The sequence below is a fragment of the Fonsecaea pedrosoi genome (genome assembly GCF_000835455.1).
Source record: "Fonsecaea pedrosoi CBS 271.37 unplaced genomic scaffold supercont1.4, whole genome shotgun sequence".
NCBI classification, from domain to species: Eukaryota; Fungi; Ascomycota; class Eurotiomycetes; order Chaetothyriales; family Herpotrichiellaceae; genus Fonsecaea; species Fonsecaea pedrosoi.
Genome location: NW_013550612.1, coordinates 365805 through 385971, shown reverse-complemented (window position 1 = coordinate 385971; position 20167 = coordinate 365805). Strand labels below are relative to the sequence as shown.

Here is a 20167-nt window from a genome sequence, read left to right as displayed (position 1 = left end):
CGATGCATGATGATGCACACGAGGAATTGTCTTGTAATACTGGAAATGTCTACAGAGGCAAGCACAGGCTGAAATAACACGGCTGTGTGAGAGCACATCGTAGATCAAGGCTTGTCAGCGTCATCAAATTCAATGGTCATATTTGATCTGATTCTGTCTGTAGTTAACTTTCAGTTATGTGCAATGTCCGCCAGACCTAGATGTCGGTCCTCCGCTTGACGTGAAATTTGACCGTTTTGGCATGCGGACTCATGATTCCGCGGTCGTTAGAAACCATCAAGTCTGGGGTCGTGGACTCGTCCAGTTGTATGTCGTATCGCGCATACAAGGCCGAGACGACCAGTAATAGCTGCAGGCGGGCAAGGTGGAGGCCAATACAGTTGCGTGGACCAGTACTGAAGGGCCGGAAGGCGAGCTTCATCTCGGGAGTGGCGTTACTCCACCGATCAGGCACAAATGATTCGGCGTCCGGGAAGACCCCTTCGTTGCGGTGTGTCGTGTACGCCAGGTTGCAGACTCGTGTGCCCGCGGGCACGTAGGTGTTGCCGATGACCTTGCCGGGAGATATTCGCGGCAGGTTCACGGGGATGGGTCCACGAAGTCGTAGGGTTTCTTCCAGGACGTTATTTAGCAGAGGCTGTGAAGAAGAAGAAGACGCAGAAGAAGAAGGGGTCAGTCTATTTTCTCTCTCTCAAAACATTTGTGACCACAGAACAACGCGCGCGAGGCACTTACCAGCTGCTCCACCGTTTCGAAGAGTGGAAACGCGTGTTTGTTGGGTACCGCGTCGCGGATTTCTTTGACAAGCCGGGCTTTGATGTCCGGATGGGTGTCGACTTCGTAGAGCAGGTACAAAAGGGTGCTGAGCGACGTTTCGCTCCCGGCTTGAATGAAGAGGATGGCATTCTCCATGAGTTCGAGATCGGTCAGAGGTTTAGTGATCTTCTCGTCCGTGGTTTCGACGACCCGCTTGAGGAGCGAGCCCTCCTTGACGGCGCCAACCTCCAAGCGGGCCCGGAAGTCCTGGATGCGCGATCGTGCGAACTGGATCAGACGCGGTCGGGCCTTGACCGCCTCCTGCACATATGTCGTTGGCAGCCACTCGACAAATGGAAACATGCCCCTCAACGCCGAGATGTTCTGCACTGCGTCCGCGTCCTTGGCCTCCTGTATGTACTCGCCTTGGAGGTTGTTGAAACACTTGTCGAAGGCCAATTCACTGATAATGTCGAGGAACATATGATTGAAGGGGTTGTACACGTTGACTGGTTGAGGAGACGATTCGATGATTTCGAGAGCTTTCTCCATGATTGGAATCAATCTACTTTGTGTCTTTTTGATCTCGCTCATGGCAAAGGCATGAGACAAGAGACGTCGAATGCGGGCGTGGTCCTCACGATCCAGAGCATTGAAGACATTTGTTGCACCTGTCACGGTGAAGGCACCGTAAAAGCCCGGGTCTTTGAGGCAAGGATTCGACGATTGTCCGTAAATATCTTTGACGGATGCAATGTCGCCGAACAGGAGCTCATTGGGTCCAATGCGAACGACGTCGCCGTATTTGGTCGACCAGGCATGACGAGTGCGAGTTGACTCGCCACGGACTGAGGCCAAGATGGTATTCCATTCCGTCAGCTTGCCCCAGAATGGCCCAGGGAACTTTGCGAGGGGATGGAACCAGATTTGGTACACGACGTAGCCGATCGTGTAAAGGACAAGGGAGCTGAAGGCCAACAGGTAAACACCCTGCGCAGGATGTTCCGTCAGGGGGTTCAACTTTGCCTCGAGGTTCAACAGAGACATGTTGACCTTATTCATCGTGGCTTGAATTTGCAAAAGTTTGTAGGCGCAAGTGCAAATATAGTGGGAGCAAGGCTTAGAAGCAGAAATAAAAATAAAAGACGGATGTCACCAGACGTGAAACTTCGTCCGGGCTTCGAGAAGCATATTTGGGAAAGGAACGCAACGAGTACAATGTTGGCTGGACTTTAGTCCGTCTGCCATCAAGCATTTCCTCGGGCGTCCTCGAGGCCCTGTCTGCCGGGGTTTGTCCTCCCTGTCCTCCGCCTCCCCATGACTGTTTCCCGGGGCATTCTCCCCGCAACGGGGATTATGCATGCGCATCATTTAAGGCTTGGGGAGCCGGGCATATCGCTTCTTTTTGGGGAGCCGAACCCCCAATCCGGGGATAGTGACAAGGTATGTACCGTAGACTCCCCACCGTCATACACCAGGAGCCTAACATTGGTGGTGCAGAACCCCTATCTCTGATTATGAACGATCCCAACACCCTCTCTACCTTGCCCTTTTGGGTAATTTTCCGAAGGCCTAGATGTGCTTTGGCTTACCACTGGCCTATTGACCTAGTTTTGCTATCAGCACAAACGAAAACGTGGAAGGGGACCACTTCCCCATGGTTCACGTCTCCAGATCTTCATAAAGCCATGTCCCTGTCCCCAGCCGCATTCTTTTTGCAGAGAGTCAGACGAAGACTCAAGACAAGATGGTTGCAGAATACGAATCCAAGACCGCCGTCCAGAGCGAACCAGCCGGGCAGGTGGACCATATTGACCATGCCCCTGGCCTGGACCACGTTGTCTTCAATGCCCACGATGCGGAGGTCGCGGCTGGGGAAGTTTTGGCCCTGGTTGATACCGCCGACATGTCATGCATAGGCGATCTGAAGCTGGCAAAGGATCACCACGTATGTATTGTCAGCATATTGGGGCCGCTCGAGTCCTAACAATGATACGCAGACGGTCCTGTTTCCACAGCCGAGTAGTTCGCCACATGATCCACTCAATTGGTCGTGGATGCGCAAGCATGCTCTGCTGGCTTCACTCTGCCTGGGCTCCTTTCAGTGCGATTTCACTGCCGGCATTATCTCTGCGGTCGTCCTACAGGGAGCCGAATGGAACTTGAGCCCCAACAAGGTCAACGAAGCAAGCAGTCTCAACATTCTCATGATCGGTATCGGTGGTTTCATCTGGATTCCGTTCATCAATTTCTGGGGACGCGCCCCCGTATTGTTCTGGACCGCCTTGTTGGGCTTTGCCTTTACGCTGGGATGCGCAGTGGCACCTAACTTCTCGACCTACTACGCCATGCGAGGCTTACAGTCGACCTTCCAGTCGTCCTACCTCTCCGTTGGTCTTGCCTGTATCACCGACGTCTTCTTCTTCCACGAACACGCGCGGAAGATTGGTATCTGGATCGCCTGTGTCTTGACTGCGCCCTATTTTGGACCAATTTTTTCCAATTTCATGCTTTACTATCTTGTCGAATGGCGGCCCGTAACGTGGATGATTACGGCCGTGTCAGGCCTCAACCTTGTCCTCACTCCATTCCTGATTGACGAATCGTTTTACAACCGCAATCTCCCTGCGGAAAGCCAACCACACAGAGGCAACAAGATATCGCGTATCTTGGGCATTTGGCAGATCCGCAACCACAGCTACTTCATGCCTGTCGGCACTGCGTTTTTGAGGTACCTGAAGGTTTGCCTGAAGCCTTTGGTTATACTCTCGTTCATCTACTTGTAAGTGTTCCTCCCAGTTACCCACTGGATCTCGTCCGCGAAGGAAGTCGAACTGTCTTTCTTCTGCTCACTTCCAGTATACGTAATTGACTGGTGTCCAAAATATAGCCTTCTAGCGTACATGTGGTTTATCGGCACCGGTATTGCTGCGCCAATCCTGCTCCAGACACCCCCTAGCTACGGCGGCTACGGCTTCAGCAATAAGGCCGTGGCGTGTATGTACTTTGCGCCACTGGTGGGCGTCCTTTTAGGGGAATCTTTCGGCCATTTCTTCAACGACTGGCTGGCGTTGAGCTACATCAAGAAGCACAAAGGTGTCTTCGTGCCCGAGGTCCGACTCAAGGCCAGCTTCCTTGCCACAGTGTTCATGGTTCCCGGCCTCATTCTACTGGGCCAAGTCCTGGGCAAACACCTGCACTGGGTGGGCATCGCGTTCGGCTGGGGCATGTACACATTTGGCGCCTGTGTCACCGCTGTCGCCCTGTTTGCATACCTGTCCGATTCGTATCCCACCGCCTCGGGTGAATGCAGCGCCATACTCAACCTCTCGAGGTGTATGGGCGGGTTTGCGGTTGGTTACTTTGAATTGCCTTGGGGCCTCAAGGATGGTTATCCAGTTTCCTTTGGTGTACAGGCGGCACTTGTGGTTTCTTCGGTCTTCTTCCTCATCGCCTTCATGTTTTTCGGCAAGGCTCTAAGAAGGTGGGGCGGTCCCGTTGAGCACTGAATCGTTTCGGTCAGTCCGATCGCCACGAGGATTGAGAGAAAAGTTTGAAGGGTGCTGTCGGCCCGCTGGAATCGCGTTTTGCCTTGACCACATTGGCAATCATGTACTTGCAAATCACCAGTACACCGTAAGTATATTGACGCGACCAATTTGTAATTCTGGTCTCTTAAAACCTTCAGAACGCTATCAAGCAAGTGCGCGGGTATGTCCCAGGTTCTCGACATGTATGCGTCTACAGTTGTTTGCATTGTAGAAGAATAGTTCACAAGGGCCATTCCGCTGGCTGCACAAAGAGAACGATTGACGCTATCTAACTCCTTGTTCGTGACGAAAATTTCTACGTGAGAAAACCAATTCACTCTCTACACTAGAGTCATTCTAATTTCGAGCGCCAAATATCTTCATCCTTTCCGCCGGAGGAATCATTTCCTTATCCTTTGGCGGACCTGTGGGAGTACCGAACACGAGTTGAGCCTTCAATTCCCACTCCGCAGGGATGTCGAAGGCCTTTGCGACAGCATCATCGATGTGAGGATTGCAATGTTGCAGATTGCAGCCCAATCCCTTGTTGGACAGTTGCGTCCAGACTGCATTGAAATGGAAAAGAATCAGCCTCAGAGCCTAGTCCGCCACGGGGACAGACTTGAAAAGAAATACAGAATAATCTGTCGTCCGTGGGAGGTTTCACTTACTGTAGTATTGGTGCATGCCATTCGTCACGTCTTGCCACGTCTGGATCTTCACTTTATCGGCTTCGGTTTTCCCGTAGGATCTTATGACCTTCTCGACACCGCCCTTGACTTCGAAGAATAATACCTGAAAGAGTAAGGAGATTCTTGTCAACCAGTAGCCAGAGAAGCAGTCTTTAGGGTTTCGAACGAGAAGTGAAATCTTCAGGGGCGCCAAAGCAGTCTTTCTTCCCACCGATCTGAGATCTCTGGCGGCGGTAACTTACAGTTCCATATGCGCCGCGGAATCCTTCAAACCGCGCTTTCCCAAAACCGTTCCAAACATCAGCCCCCATGCTCGGCCGGACGATGCCAATGATGATGTCCCATAGCTTGACATGTTCTTCCCCAAGCATGACGGCAGCACGGGTCGTTTGAGAGTTGAAGGTGGATGGACAATAGAGCAGTGCTTCCTGGACGATTTCGACGATGTCTGAGTCTGGGATAGGAGACTTCGCCTCAAGCTTGTAGATGGACCGGCGAGCCTTGGCCGCCTCGCGAAAGCTTTGCGCGTATGATGCCATTTGGTTGCGTTTCGATTGGGCCGATAGTCGATTTCGTGTTTCTTTCGTCAGGCTTTCGTGCAAATTCAAACGGAGCGCTAGAACTGTTCTTATAGTCGTGCAATCTATAGACTTGCTCAATGTTACGTGGTGCAGCGCTCGATGAGGGTTCCTACTTGGTAAGTATTGCCCCGGGGTATTGCAAAGGCGGAGTGCGCCGAATCAAGCATGGTGGACATGTGGGTACGGGTCAAAGGCTTTCCCACTGTTATCTGGTCACGAGAGCGCGGCTCGGGAGCATCGGAGCAATCCATTGGTTACTCCGAATGTCTACTCCAGTCGCTCGAATGAGCAGTCGGAAGAGGATCTGAGATCATAGCGAGATCCCGGCCTGGATGCACTCGAACGGGCATACTTTATGATAAGTATTGAAGGGCTTGAAGAATAATAACAGTCAACACTTGTTGCTGAGCAGCACAATCGGCCACGAGCCCAAGGGCTACATCTAGAATATCCAAAGCAAGCCTGCGTCTAATGCGAGTGATCCCCCGTCATTTCTATATCACCCTGCTAGTAGCCTAGAGCCATGTTCAGCAGCAAGCCACGGGTGCGGGCAAGGTAGGCGTATATGCTCTTTGTGCCACACTTTGACAAAGAGCCTCTATGACGTGAGCTCCGTACTCGAAATCCTCCATCTCGAGATAGACTTGTGCAGAAAACCGGGCCCACCATGCATTGTGGTAGAAGATGAAGGCTATAAAAGTCGAATGCTCTGTCACGCAGTTGGAGGCGAAGAAGTTCGTGACGGTGGGAACATGACCACGTGGCACTTTTGCGACCACGCGTTGCGGAGAGTCTGCTGCTGTGGAATCTGGTGCGGACTCTGAGTTATTGCCCATTGGCTGAACCCTATCGTCGTTGTCGTCGTCGGAAACCTCGAGTGGCAGGCGGACATTGACAAGACAACACTCCTTCGTCAACGTATGGGTGTCGTTATCCATGACCTCGGTCCCTAATATCTCCGCAACACGGCGCCCACCGGCATGTGCGAGGTCATGGCAGTATTTCATGATGGCGGCTTCTCCCCCACAGACCTCTTTTCGGAAACGAAGCGCCTCCTCCAGACAGAGAAAAGGCGCGTTGTCGACGCTGCCCACGAATTCGAACTGCGATACGAAGTTGCTTTTTCCAGTCGGTGGAAGTGGGTTGTTTGCTGGTGGTACACCGGGCCGTGGCACTGGAACAAAATAGTGTGATGTAGGGAGCGACGATCGCATGAGATGCTGATTGCGTTCAGGCACATAAAGGACCGCGCAGCCTCGGGGTGCGAACAACCATCTGTGAAGCCACGGTGAGCGATCCAAAACATCATGAGAATATTTCACGCGTAGTCTTGCCAGCCTACAGAAGGGATATATGGCCTTTCACAACATAGGACTTACTTGTGGCAGTTTGAGATAAAAAAATCTGGCTGAAATTTCAACAAGTCAATGGGGAAGTTGCCAACGGCGTGAGCACCATCGACCAGACTTAAAACGTGCTCCGATCTGGCGACCGCGACCAACCGCTCAAACGGCAGACGCACTCCAGGCAAACTGGCGATGGTCTCGAATAAGGCCACTTTAACCTTGCCTTTGTGAGAGGCAAGCGTCTGCTGAAACTTTGCCACCAGGTCATCATCACTAATGGGGTAAGTATACTCGACTTTTACCGATTCGACCGGCGTCGTTTCGACAAGAAAGTCGATCGTCTTCTCGCATGCACCATATATACGATCCAGATATACAATCAGGTCACCCTCTTCGAATTGCAGGTTCCGGAGGATTGCATTCACAGCCATCGTAGCGTTGGCGATGTAGACAACATCTCCGACTGGTACTTGAAGATACTCTGCCATGACAGCTCGAGAAGCATCCAACAGACGAGGATATTCGTAACGGATGTACCGATCCGGTGCGGCTTCGGCGGCATCCTGCAGTGACCGAAGCTTGTCCCTGACGCATTTTACATACGTTCCAAACGAGCCTACAGGGTTTGTGTTAGAACACTAGCTATGCAGCAGAGGGGTATACAGGAAAAGCAAAATACCATGGTTAAGGTTGACGAACCCCTTTTCGAACAAAAAGTGTTCATCGCGCATGCGGTGACCCATTGGCGTCATAGTGCTTGAGATTGTACCTTGAGGGTAACGGGTCGATGGTTGAGGCTGACTAGCACTGCCCATGTTCGGGAAGCCAACCGGAATCCTACACTCGGCTCACGGTCACTGGCATCTGCGGCAAGGTACAACTTGAGACCGCAATGTAGCATGCCTCGATCTTTTGAGGTACTGAGGAGTAGCTGTGCGGGCGCCCGGCCGGGCTTTTCGCCCTTTCGATGCCTCGCCCCAAGTCCCCACAAAGCTCTTGCAGGTGCCTCAGTCGGAATTATGGTGGGGTACTGAGTGGGGGGCCCTCTTCCAGCTCGAAAATCCGAACCCAATCAGGCGTCCTGTGTTATGCACCTAACTTGGGCTCGGTTAGTACCTTTTCCTTTTTGATGAACACTACCGAGCACTCTTTTTCCGGCACATGGACGAGGCAGGGGGAAGCCTAATGCCTCACGACAGAGGAGTACTGTAGCCAGCATCCGAGGAGCCGTGACCCCACGAAAAGGAATCCCCAGATTTACCTGATTGACAGGGTCACGTGTAGCAAGGTGTGGATCACGAGGAGCTCTTCACTGTGGAAATTTATTTGAACTTCGGCCAACCCTCTGCGAGAGCTGATCTAGAATGAGTTGCTCGCCTCCTCGTACGTAGTAAGCTACGGATACTCAGCACGCTTCTTAGCCCACATCTCTCGCTTTGTCGATAGGATGCCACTCCCACCAAAAAAGGTCGCATTTGTGACCGGCGCGAACGGAATCAGCGGGTTTGCAATTGTTGAACATCTGGTGCGACAGCCGGAATCAGAATGGTATGCTGAAAATGAATATTTAAGGCGCACGAGAACAAGATTAACAACCCCAAGGTCTCATATCCTGGTGTCTTCCAGACGCCCCATGGCTGTTCCCTTGACCGACCCTAGAATTACATTCGTGGCTATCGACTTCCTCGACCCTGTTCCCAAGATAGTGCAAGCTCTTTCAGCCTATACGGAGGCTAAGGACATCACACACGCCTTCTTCACCTCATATGTACATGCAAATGACTTTAAGCTACTTCGTGAAAAGAATGTTCCTTTGTTTAGGAATTTCCTCGAAGTCATGGACACCATGTGCCCCAGACTTGAGCGAATTTGCCTTCAGACTGGCGGAAAAGTGATAATCCCTAGCCTCTACCCCTGTATCCGGGAGCCTATAGTGGCATAGGGCGAGACTGACGATATTGCCTAGAACTACGGCGCACATCTTGGACCCGCCCTCAATATCCCTCATCGAGAAGACCAGCCTCGCTCTGACGATCCTGACAACTTCTACTACCCGCAAGAAGACGACATGTTCGCTGTAGCCAAAGGGAAGAAATGGGGTTGGAATGTAATACGACCAAACGGGGTTATTGGCTTCACGCCACACGGTCAGTATTGCTCTACACTTCGATTCATGGTCACTAATGCCATTTTATCTCTAGGTTCTGGCATATCTGAGGTTTTGTCAATGGCTGCCTATCTTTTGCTTGTCCGGGAACTCAACGAGTCGGCTGCGTGGCCTTGGAGTGAGTTTATGTGGACGGGAGCAGATGACAAATCCTATGCGCCCGCCATTGGGCACATGTCGGTCTGGGCGACGACAGAAGAACACTGCAAAAACGAAGCCTTCAACTGCGTCAATGGCGACATTATCATATGGAAGTACTTCTGGCCTGTACTAGCCAAACATTTCGGTATCAATGTATGTTTTCCCCCCTTTCCCCCTGAAACCGCACACAGACCACCACTAACGGGTCTATAAGGCTCCTGAACCTGTCTTCGATGATCCAAAACGGCCGAAGCATTTCGACATGGAAGCTTGGGCAAAAGACAAGAGGCCTGTGTGGGAGCGAGTGGTCAAGAAGTATGGCGGCAAGGTGGAGGCATTTGACTGGTGTTCTTGGGATTACCTCCCCTGGTGCATGGGAAGGACATGGTCCTCGCTTTCGTCAATGAACAAAGCTAGGAAGTTTGGCTGGACCCGCTTCGATGACTCCCAGGACACGTATCTGTCAGCGATCCGGTGCTTCGAGAATGCAGGTGTCCTCCCACGCATTCCGGCCCAGGTTAATGGAACATAACGAAGGACCATCTAGGTCATTATTAAAGTACCAGGATTTTGGTTATTGCTAATATTGTACATATTTGGAAGAGCAAGGTACATGTCCCCCGAATAGAATAGACAGAACATGATAGAATTCGTGGACAAGAATATGATGTAGGTGTCTGCATGATTAAATCTAGCTGGCCTCTGCTCACTCCAGCGGTACCCGGATTTCAAGGCGTCAGGTAGCAGACGAACAGAAAGGACCGGAATTGCTGAAACGAAATTTTGCGATCGGTTTTTGATAGTATTCATACGCTCTACCCCTCTCTCGAGACCTTTCCCTTGTAAGTTTCCTCAGGCCAACAGGTCCTCCCCCTTCTATTCTACCTTGACCATGGCCGCAGTGTCCTAGGAGCTTTTTGTTAGCTCGTGTAGCGTTGAAAAATCAACAATCTGCCGTGTGATTTTGGTTCGACCTACCATCCAGACCTTGTACAGCTTGATCCTCGGGTGACTTGTCTGAGTATCGACAAGAGAAATTCGTGCTGTGAACTCTCCTCTCTTTTTTTCGCCGCTAATATATCCTACTGTAACTTGACCAAGAACCAAAAGATCCTCTGCTGTCACACTGTCGATGTATACTTTGAGAATTTCGTGCCGCCTGGTGGCAATTGCTTTCCACGCGTTATCTCTCGACCGTCTGAGGGCTGCATCATGCCCATTTAGTCTCTGAGTGCGCTTCTGAGGCGTGCAAGTAATCTGCACCCACCTTCGGTTCCTTCAAAACGGTGATGGCCATCTATGGCACCATCACTGGCAAAGATCTCTTCGGCGAGTCTACCGCCTGCTTCGGGGGCATTCGTGTCCATGATCGAGAAGAACTTGTCCAGATGCTGTTTGACGGCGTCAGGAATCTGTATTGACGGCCACTCTGTCAAGGCCGTGTTGATGCCCATCGTGAAATCTAGCAGGGTTCTCGATGAATATGCTGTTTTTGAAAGTCAATGATTTAACGATTCAATGAGCAAGACCAGAAAATGGTAAGCGGCAAATGTCATAAGAACGTACTTCGTTTACGTCTGCGACATGTGCCTTTTTCTGGGGACAATAGTTGCCCAGGCATGTAATCTCGGAAAGCACCACACAGTTCATGGCACTGTTCCACGCCGTCCGGTCTACGCTGACCAGCATCCGGCTACGGTATTTCTGGGGTATTCCAACTGTCGTGGGTCGGCACTGTCTGTGTGAGAGTGTGAAGTCTGCATGTGACACGGCAAGATTGATTTCGGAGTTTGTGCCTACTGGGTGCGATCTTCGCCGCCCCCACCGCGGATTTCGTGGCTCAGTGACTACCGACGCGATGAGGCAATCGCTGGGATTCTCAAGGTACTGGGATACAATGATTGTTCCGGCGAGCTTTTGAACGGACTGTCCATCTTTGGATAGACTCCGAGTCTTTTACTCGACGTCGCCATCTCCGCACTTACAATCTGCTTCCATATTGTTAAGTTTTGTGTAATCTGAATTTGACGACAGAGCTACCTTCCCTAATTCTTTGTCGCCATGGCTCCTTCGAAATTCACTCGCTTATTGAGGTTCAGCAATGCTGAGGGGACAGTGTTCTTCGGCGAACTGGGAGACGAGGTAGCCACTGCAGAAGCCCTGATTGGACGTTCCGTCCGCGTTTACTCAGGCAATTCGCCCTGGGAAGGTGAATTCACTCTTACTGAGAAAAGCGAAAAAATCGCACAGGTTGGTAGGCTTGTGTGCACATGCGAAGGCGTGGAATTGCACAATTTTGGAGGAGAAAGCAGCTGATAGCGTGCAGTTGTTGAGCCCCGTTCCTTATGCGCCACTCCTGTACGGAGTTGGCTACAACTACAAAGCTCACGCCGCAGAGTCCAGTGTAAGTGACGATGGCTCGCTACTGCAGGTATCTGGCTGAAACCCCGTTACAGCAAAATGTCCCTGAGTCAGAGTATCCCGTTTGCTTCACCAAAGCGCCAGGTGAGTGGCACTCCTGAAAATCCGAGCTCTCCATCGACGGCGTCGTAACTGACTGAACCTATCTCAAGGTACCCTTGCCGGGCCGCTAGAAGACGTCCCATTCAGCGAAGAATTACTTTATATGGATTACGAGGTATTTCCGGCTGCATGACCCAAGCCACATGAGCGAACCTTCCGTGGGCTGTGAGAGCTGACTCGTCTTTGACTCGCATAGGGCGAGCTCTGTGTGGTTATTGGAAAACCGTTGAAGAACCTCAAAGAAGGGGAGGACCCTACGCCCTATATCGCAGGCTACACGGTCGGAAACGATGTGTCGTCAAGATACTGGCAGAGAGCCGAGCGATCTGGAGGTCAGCATGCGCAGGGCAAGTCGTTCGACAAATTCGCTCCCATCGGTCCCGTCCTTGTGTCCACATCAGCCATCCCAGACCCTAACAAGCTGTACCTGAAGACATGGGTCAACGGAGAACTTCGCCAGGAAAGCTCGACAGGGCTACTGATTTATAGCATTCCCACCGTTCTGAGGTATCTGAGCCGTGGTGTGACTCTTCAACCTGGAACTGTGCTCATGACTGGAACCCCAGCCGGCGTGGCTGCCTCCTTCAGACCTCAGAAGTGGCTACAGGACGGCGATGTGGTCGAAGTAGAAATATCCGGGATCGGCAAAATCAAGAACAAAATGGTTCTTGAGAAATGAGTGGCAGCCGGTCAGGGCATGTGCTGATCGTGGCACGGAAACACGACGCACGTTTCACGAGACGAGCGCCCGTACTTTTCTGTATCTAGACTTTTGCTACGTTCGTTCCAAGTAGTGGCTATAGACAAAAAAAGAAGGCTTTCGAGCATATTTGGCAGGACCTTCTACGTGGAAGCACACGCCAGAACGCTGCTGCCACAGTCTGTCTGCGTGGATCTAGACTCTGGTAGGGCTCACTAGCTGTCAATTGAATTCCGATCACGGGTGATTTGCCGTATTATCGATTGGGGTTCCGGACATCCTTAACTGTCAGACTGAAGGATAGTTGCAGATCAAATGTGCAATACACCGTTTCTCCGATAATCCGGCAAAAGATTGTGTTACGCACATTGACCTAAGAGGTCATGACGCCTGTGGGAGCCGCTCATCTCGTCTTCTGGCCACAACATTTCTGCATTTTCCGGAAGCATAACCCCGGTGCGGCCACTTGCGAACCGTAGGTCAGTTGTTTCCCAGGAATTACCGTTTAATAGCGTGATGGTCCAACATTCCGACTCTGCAGGTCATTTGCCGGCCCCAGGTCGCTTTGTGTGGGGACAAGATGCATCTCCTTACCATAAAAAGTGTTGCGACCACGATTTTTCTACCTCTCTGACCTGTACGGCCTTTCCACAAGAAATCAATCTGTTGTTGAACCACTAGTCCTCACCATGGCTATTCTCTACGACCTCGGAATTCGGCTCGTCGCGTTGACGTCGGTGGCCTTCATAGGAGCCGTGGTGTATAGCTACATCAAAATGCTGATGTTGCGGCCCAAACTCCCTCCAGGACCCTTTCCATTGCCCATTATTGGGAACATGCACTTATTGAAGTCGTCTAAGCCCTGGCTGCAGTTCGACAAATGGAGCCAGGAGAATGGCGAAGGTCTCCTGACAATATGGATTGGCCGCTTTCCTATCATCATTTGTAATGATGCTTGGTCGGCCTCGGAACTCATGGAAAAGAGATCTCATATGTACTCCTCCCGACCACGATACGTTATATTCGGGGACATCACTGGCCAACAGCACTGTAACCAAGTCTTCATGCCTCACAATGACCACTGGCGTCTCCAGCGAAAGATCATGGTGAGTTATTCTTCTATAGATCTCAAGTGAGGGCACACGTCTGACTCGTTTGTTTAGCATACCGCGGTAGGCTCCCAGGCATTGAAACCCTACAAGAGTTTCCAAGAAGACGAAGGCAAGATTCTCATGAGGGAACTTTTGGACAGCCCAAAGGATTTCGCACTCTACTTCGAGCGATATGCCTGCTCACTTGTATCAATTCTGGGCTATGGGAGACGGATTGACTCGAAAGACGACTACATGCTCCGATTCGCCGTGTCCATGATGGATGGGATTACCATGATGCAGGTTCCCGGATTATACTGGCTCGAGGCCATTCCTGAACTGCAGTATCTACCCTCTTGGATTTACGCCCTGCCCAACAGGCTTCGAAAACGCAGCCAGGCGGTCGCTAAATACTGGTGGGGTCTTGTGTCGGAGGGTGCACAGGCACGAGAGAACAACTTTGCCAAAACGCTCGTCAGGTCCAAGGAAGAGCAAGGTCTAACAGAGCTGGACATTGCTGAGATGATCGCTAATACGATCGGCGGAGGGCTCGACACAACGTCGAGTACCTTGCACACTCTAGTTCTGGGACTTTGTGTCTTCCCCGAGGCTCAGAAAAAAGCTCACGAGGAACTCGACCGTGTGGTTGGACAAGATCGTTCGCCCACCTGGGACGACCTCGACCAGCTTCCATATTGTGCGGCTGTCCTAAAAGAAGCTATGCGATGGCGAAGTGTTACGGCTATGGGAGGGTTTGCTCACTGCCCCGAGAGGGATGATGAATACCGTGGATACCATTTCCCTGCCGGCATCGCTGTCTTCGGCAATCTCTGGGGCATCCACCGAAATCCCAAAGACTTCCCAGAGCCCGACGTGTTCAACCCTGATCGCTATTTGAAAGAAAATCAACGCCAGTACCCGAATTCACGAGGCCATAACGCTTTTGGATGGGGTCGCAGAAGCTGTAGTGGACAACTCTTTGCTGAACAGGGTTTGGCAATGACTGTTGCACGCATGCTATGGTGCTACAATTTTGAGCCAGGCTTGGATGAATTTGTAAGAAGACAACGACACCCTTGAATATGGTGGACAACGAGTGGCTAACACCTCGACTAGGGCAACCCTGTCAAGCTTGACATCTGGAATTTCACCGACAACGAAAACACCCAGCCACGACCCTTCCCCGCGAGATTCCTTCCGCGTAGTGAGACGATCAGAGACATCATTGTCCAACAAGCTCAGGAAGCCAGAGTACGGCTTCAAGTCTACGAAAGCGAGGCCAAGACGAAGTTCTCACTATAGTCCCGCATCATGTTCGATCGCGATTGTCGATGGGACAAGTCAGGATCTGAGCACCCGTCAACCACCAGCGACGTTTACCGTTGCTGACTACATAAATGGTCCGGACTGATGCATTTTCATCTTGAAAGAAACACAAGATGACCGGAAACCTGTATAGGGCCTGCTGTCAACATGTGGTCCGGGGTTTGAGAAAGGCAGAGAGCCAGTGCACATGCCCCCATAGTCTTTTGTCATCCAAATTTCATCCATAAAAATTCGGGTTCTCGAACTTGCGCCTGGCTACGGTGTGGCGTGTGTACTCAAGCCACAGAATAATCTGAGAAACCGCTAAACATTACGGGAATTCTCCGTAAAATGCCGGTATTAATATTTGAATGGTATTAGATACGCCGACGATTTTCCGTTCTCGAGCCGCTAACAACCCCATGGGGTTCGCCTGAGTGTCAATATATGTCATTTTGATCCGAGAGCTTGCCACGGAGACCGAGACCAGTTCTTCCCATGCTCTCCAGCATCGACACGACCTCCGCGGCCCTCAAAAGATTGCCTCTGCTTTGGGAAATGCATCTTTCGAGCTTGGAGAGGTTATCGAGTTAAATATCCACCACAATGTTCATTTTGCGGGTGATATCGCGTGCATTTTGCCCACTTCCACTTTCGCCGTAGACACTCTCGGGGTCATTGATCTGCCCAATAAATTCGAATTAAAACCACGCATCTCTTACCACGTCGCTCTATACCTCCTTTTGCCTTTTCCATCTAGTCAAGCAGCTAGATCTTTCGTCACGATGTTTCTGATCGTAGCTCCTCTGGCAGCGGCCTTATTCGCACTTGTGCTACAAGGATATCGATACTTCTGGCGATCTCAGCCAACCGGCACTAGGCAGCTTCCGGGACCTAAAGGTACGTAAGGGTGACCAGTACTACCAAGAGCGATATTGTCCCTGGTGAATGTGGCTGATGACTATCACACCAGGAAAGCCACTCATTGGGAGCGCTCAGGATCTTGGGTCGGACTACTTTTGGATAAAGTTCCAAGACTGGGCCAAACAATATGGACCAATCTATCAGTACAAGACATTTGGCAAGGTCAACGTGGTGATATCGACGGAAAAGATTGCCAATGACCTGCTCAGAGAACGTGGGAATATCTACAGTTCGAGAGAACAGTTGACCATGGGTTCGGAGCTGCTCAGCGACAACAAGAAGGCCTTGTTCCTTCCGTACAATGGTAGACCTCTCATACTAGCTCGACCGAGCTTGATGGACTGACTCAGGCATAGACACATGGCGTCGGTATCGCAAATTCCAGCATCATGTCACCATGCCTAAAATGGCCACATCTTATCAGCCTCTGCAACTCCAAGAGTCTGCTCGCCTCGTGCACGACCTTATCCTGAACCCCAAGGGCTATCAGACGCTTTTTCAACGTTATGCTGCCGGGCTGATTCTTCGCCTAACTTATGACCTCCGGATCGAATCGGGTGAAGAGGATGTAGTTCGTCGAGTGTACGAGAATCAGCTCGCCGTGGAGCGCATCGCATCTCCAGGGCAATATCTTGTCGACCTAATCCCGTCGTTGAAGTACCTTCCAGACTGGATTGCGCCGTTCAAAAGAGAGGCAAAGGCGCATCGCAAGCGAGAAATCTCGTTGTTCTGCGGCCTCGTGGACGATGTCCGAAAAGACGTTGAAAAAGGAAAAGCAGGCCCAAGTTTCACGAAGAGTTTGCTGGAGAAAAAGGAGGAGTATAACCTCTCCGAGCTCGAAGCCAGCTATATCCTCGGCGGCCTATACTCTGCCGGTGCATCTACTACTGCATCCGGTGCAATGAGCTGACTCTTGTGTATGGTCTTGTTTCCGGAGTGGTTGAAGAAGGTACAAGATGAGCTGGACCGCGTCGTGGGCTCGGCACGGCTCCCGACCTTTGACGACCTTCCAGAGCTGCCGACAGTAAGAGCCGTTGTGAAGGAGACCTTGCGGTTCAGACCCGTCACCGCTGGTGGTAAGTTGAAATCATATTCCTCTGCCAGCGCCCTACCTACAGCCCTCCTGGTTTCTTGAATGCCACCACCAGGGGTTCGACTGACAGTGCCATCAAATCACAGGTATTGCCCATAAAACGACAGCGGACGATGTCTACCAAGGCTACTTTATTCCCAAGGGCGCGATTGTTCATGGAAATATATGGTGGGTCAGAACACTTTTGGCATTCCACCTTGAACCTGACTGACATGCCTGGCTTACTAGGGCCATTCACCATGACCCAGAGCTCTATCCAGATCCCGAAACCTTCAACCCCGACCGATGGTTGAACCCAAAGTTCCCGACGTATCGTGAACCTCTCACACAATACCCGAATCTCCAGAATTACTCCGCCTTTGGCTTTGGACGTCGCTTATGCCCTGGCGCCAATATAGCTGAGAGAAGTCTCAATATCATCGTCGCGCGCACAAGCTGGGCGTGTAACATCAAAAAGGCCGTGGACCCCAAGACTGGCCAAGAGATCACGCCTCCTTCTTATGACTGTGAGTCCTCTCAAAACACCCTTCATGTGCTTCCTCGTTTCAGGCAATACCGCCCAGCCTAGAACGGAGATGCCCTTTTTGCCCCGAAAGAATCGTTTTGTGATGTATCGGGAGAATCTCAGAACTGACGAAGTACATTCCACAACAGACGTGAAGGCACTCAACACCGAACCTCATACATTCCCATTCGGCCTATCCTGTCGCTCGCCAGAGCGCTGGAGTCTCCTCGAGGAAGAAGCCCGTAAAGCAAGAGAGGAGTTGAGGATGCCCGCGGACAAGTGAACTCGGAAAGACTGCAAGGACTGATGGAGCCATTCTCATTTCCAAGGGCCAACGTAGTCTATAACATGGTCTAGAATTGCGAGGCAAGTTTGAGGCCAGTGCAGTCACTCTTTGATAGTGTTGGCATTTGTGCCAGAAACACATTAAAACAATAAAATTGAATAGTGTTAGACAATGGCACACGCCTCGGATGACCAAGACCCTGTTCAAACAATCACCGAGAGTTGCAACTCTACACAAAATCCGAATTACACAGGGAGCAACTCAGCTGGTGGGGTATTTACCGGCAACCTACCTGGTATTTGCGTCAAAAGGCGTGTCCAGCGGGATGAAGTCCATTTCACATGACTGATGTGCCATAAAGTCGGGCCTTGCGGCCAACGGTAAAGACTTGCCACCGTAATATCCCAAAGAAGTTCCATCGCAATTGAGGGATCGAGTCTATGAATGGCCTAGCCCCACAGCCATAATAGATTTGGGGACCTTTTCCTACTAACTACAACTGGGTCTGCCCTTGGCTGTAGAGGTTTCGGCAATGGGATTTTCACCAGAAATCCCCCTCCGCCCCACTTATTGCCGACGCTAATCCCAAAGAAGAATGTACCGTACCCGCACTTCCTTCCACGATTAGACTTCAGACCAAGTAAAATGTTTGGGTTCTGGTGACTGGGGGCAAATGCCACCGAGCATGCGCCGCGAACCTGCACAGGGCCGGCTGTAGATTTCGTAGGGGCGTTTTGATATATACATTCCAGAGGCACAGGACGCGGTGCTGGGTAGTGGTTACAAGCTACGAACCATCTTCACCGAACAGTGCGATGGGAGACTATCAGGATTTGCTGTCGCAAGCCGGACGGTCGCAGTCCCTTTCCAATGGATTTCACTCTGAATCGTCACCGTCGTCACAAGCAGAGCTGGACGCATCCAACATCAAGATCACGTTGACCAAGCAACCACGCTCCGTGCCCGCGCCAGGGTCAGCGGAGGAGAAGTCGCAGAAGGTCTGTACCGATCATATGGTGTCGGCGCAATGGACTCTTGAGAAGGGCTGGGCGCAGCCGGAAATCACGCCCTATGGGCCGCTCGCCATCATGCCCACGGCTAACGTGCTGCACTATGCGACTGAGTGTTTCGAGGGCATGAAGCTGTACCGGGGCCTCGACGGCAAGCTACGTCTATTTCGACCCTATGCCAACTGCCTGCGCATGTTGACCTCGGCGCAACGAATCTCCTTGCCAGGCTTTGAACCCACGGCTCTGCTGGGCATGATCAAAAAGCTGTGCGCGCTCGACGGACCCAAGTGGCTGCCGCAAGACCGCCGCGGCAGCTTTCTGTACATTCGACCTGCGATGATTGGCACCGACTCTTGTCTCGGATTCGAAGTGCCCAAGGAGGCCCTGCTGTTCGCCGTGATTTCGTACTGGCCTCAGCCCGCGAAACCGACCAAAGGTAAAGGACTGCGTCTCTTCGCCAGCCGCGAGGACGAGTTGCGCTCCTGGCCTGGTGGTACCGGGTTCGCCAAGATTGGTCCCAACTACGGCCCTGCGCTGCTCGCTCATGGCGTGGCCAAGAAGATGGGCTATGACCAGGTTCTCTGGCTCTACGGACCGGACTGTCAGCTCACCGAGGCGGGATCTTCTAATGTGTTCCTGATCCGGCGATCACAGGACGGCCACCTACAGATGATTACAGCGCCCTTGGACGAAAAGACCATACTTGCCGGCGTCACGAGGCAGAGCGTCCTTGACCTCGCCCGGGAGAAGTTCGCCAAGGACCAAGATGTCGTGGTGGAAGATGCGACAGGCCCTCAGCACGTTGCGGCTGTGGAGGTCATTGAGAGGAATTACACAATGTCCGAGCTGCTCGCTGATCTGGAAAAGGGTAACCTCCTCTCCGTGTTTGTGGTGGGCACGGCCGCGTTCGTCACCGCCGTGTCGCAGATCGACTTTAGAGGGCAAAACATCCAACTGGAGACCGATGCTACGTATCATACCGAGCTTCTCCGCCAGTGGATGTATGATATAATGTATGGAAAGGTATCGAGTGGGTGGGCCGACATCATAGAAGAGGAAGGTTAGATAGAGTACGTGTTAAAAGGCAAAATACGTGAGAATGGGTTTCAACGACGATTGTCAGCGAAATTCGATTTCGTAATTTGTCGCAATCAAATGCCTATTACCAGGTTACTGGTCAGCGCAGCTGTATGGCCATCAGAAGTTCCGTTCCGTCAGAGCTTCCGGTCGCAAATTCATCAAGCATTTGTGCCGTGCACTTGCGTAGTTCGACTTCAAGACAACTTCTCCTGAACCATTTGAATAATGTACAAACCGAGAAAAACGTCCAAAACCCATACTGGACTGACAGCAGCTAGTTCGCTGATTGGATATGCGCATAGCAGCGTTATATATATGTTTCATAGCAATGGCGTTATACCAATGACCCTGACATGACGATCATGCAGCGTTTTCCGTTGGTGAATCAGTCCACCATCTCAGAGTGCAACAATTTGTAGATAGGCCAACTGTGTGCA

The 20167-nt window shown here is 51.5% G+C and overlaps 11 protein-coding genes across 11 annotated transcripts; 7 read left to right on the top strand and 4 right to left on the bottom strand.

The window, feature by feature from the left end:
• Positions 1-196: 196 nt before the first annotated feature.
• On the bottom strand, positions 197-1803 carry Z517_05907 (uncharacterized protein; the record flags this gene model as incomplete). Its single annotated transcript, XM_013427649.1, has 2 exons — positions 197-637; positions 736-1803. The coding sequence occupies 2 exons, from the start codon at positions 1801-1803 to the stop codon at positions 197-199; spliced, it is 1509 nt and encodes a 502-aa protein (XP_013283103.1).
• A 700-nt stretch (positions 1804-2503) lies between these two features.
• Z517_05906 (uncharacterized protein) lies at positions 2504-4265 on the top strand (the record flags this gene model as incomplete). The annotated part of the gene is made up of 3 exons (XM_013427648.1): positions 2504-2704; positions 2757-3538; positions 3647-4265. 3 exons carry the CDS (start codon positions 2504-2506, stop codon positions 4263-4265), a joined length of 1602 nt encoding a protein of 533 aa, XP_013283102.1.
• A 378-nt stretch (positions 4266-4643) lies between these two features.
• Positions 4644-5517, bottom strand: Z517_05905 (uncharacterized protein; the record flags this gene model as incomplete). The annotated part of the gene is made up of 3 exons (XM_013427647.1): positions 4644-4852; positions 4958-5081; positions 5221-5517. 3 exons carry the CDS (start codon positions 5515-5517, stop codon positions 4644-4646), a joined length of 630 nt encoding a protein of 209 aa, XP_013283101.1.
• Positions 5518-6086: 569 nt separating this feature from the next.
• Z517_05904 (uncharacterized protein) lies at positions 6087-7657 on the bottom strand (the record flags this gene model as incomplete). The annotated part of the gene is made up of 3 exons (XM_013427646.1): positions 6087-6834; positions 6939-7521; positions 7585-7657. The coding sequence occupies 3 exons, from the start codon at positions 7655-7657 to the stop codon at positions 6087-6089; spliced, it is 1404 nt and encodes a 467-aa protein (XP_013283100.1).
• Positions 7658-8352: 695 nt separating this feature from the next.
• On the top strand, positions 8353-9745 carry Z517_05903 (uncharacterized protein; the record flags this gene model as incomplete). Its single annotated transcript, XM_013427645.1, has 5 exons — positions 8353-8453; positions 8508-8796; positions 8872-9052; positions 9107-9366; positions 9428-9745. The coding sequence occupies 5 exons, from the start codon at positions 8353-8355 to the stop codon at positions 9743-9745; spliced, it is 1149 nt and encodes a 382-aa protein (XP_013283099.1).
• Positions 9746-10089: 344 nt separating this feature from the next.
• On the bottom strand, positions 10090-10667 carry Z517_05902 (uncharacterized protein; the record flags this gene model as incomplete). The annotated part of the gene is made up of 3 exons (XM_013427644.1): positions 10090-10119; positions 10192-10418; positions 10481-10667. 3 exons carry the CDS (start codon positions 10665-10667, stop codon positions 10090-10092), a joined length of 444 nt encoding a protein of 147 aa, XP_013283098.1.
• Positions 10668-11274: 607 nt separating this feature from the next.
• Z517_05901 (uncharacterized protein) lies at positions 11275-12415 on the top strand (the record flags this gene model as incomplete). The annotated part of the gene is made up of 5 exons (XM_013427643.1): positions 11275-11467; positions 11526-11617; positions 11670-11718; positions 11787-11851; positions 11933-12415. 5 exons carry the CDS (start codon positions 11275-11277, stop codon positions 12413-12415), a joined length of 882 nt encoding a protein of 293 aa, XP_013283097.1.
• Positions 12416-13125: 710 nt separating this feature from the next.
• Positions 13126-14829, top strand: Z517_05900 (uncharacterized protein; the record flags this gene model as incomplete). The annotated part of the gene is made up of 3 exons (XM_013427642.1): positions 13126-13542; positions 13600-14583; positions 14644-14829. The coding sequence occupies 3 exons, from the start codon at positions 13126-13128 to the stop codon at positions 14827-14829; spliced, it is 1587 nt and encodes a 528-aa protein (XP_013283096.1).
• A 788-nt stretch (positions 14830-15617) lies between these two features.
• Z517_05899 (uncharacterized protein) lies at positions 15618-16666 on the top strand (the record flags this gene model as incomplete). Its single annotated transcript, XM_013427641.1, has 3 exons — positions 15618-15732; positions 15806-16060; positions 16113-16666. The coding sequence occupies 3 exons, from the start codon at positions 15618-15620 to the stop codon at positions 16664-16666; spliced, it is 924 nt and encodes a 307-aa protein (XP_013283095.1).
• Positions 16667-16675: 9 nt separating this feature from the next.
• On the top strand, positions 16676-17637 carry Z517_05898 (uncharacterized protein; the record flags this gene model as incomplete). The annotated part of the gene is made up of 4 exons (XM_013427640.1): positions 16676-16832; positions 16936-17017; positions 17078-17355; positions 17504-17637. The coding sequence occupies 4 exons, from the start codon at positions 16676-16678 to the stop codon at positions 17635-17637; spliced, it is 651 nt and encodes a 216-aa protein (XP_013283094.1).
• An 818-nt stretch (positions 17638-18455) lies between these two features.
• Z517_05897 (branched-chain amino acid aminotransferase) lies at positions 18456-19715 on the top strand (the record flags this gene model as incomplete). The annotated part of the gene is made up of 1 exon (XM_013427639.1): positions 18456-19715. One exon carries the CDS (start codon positions 18456-18458, stop codon positions 19713-19715), a length of 1260 nt encoding a protein of 419 aa, XP_013283093.1.
• Positions 19716-20167: the final 452 nt, after the last annotated feature.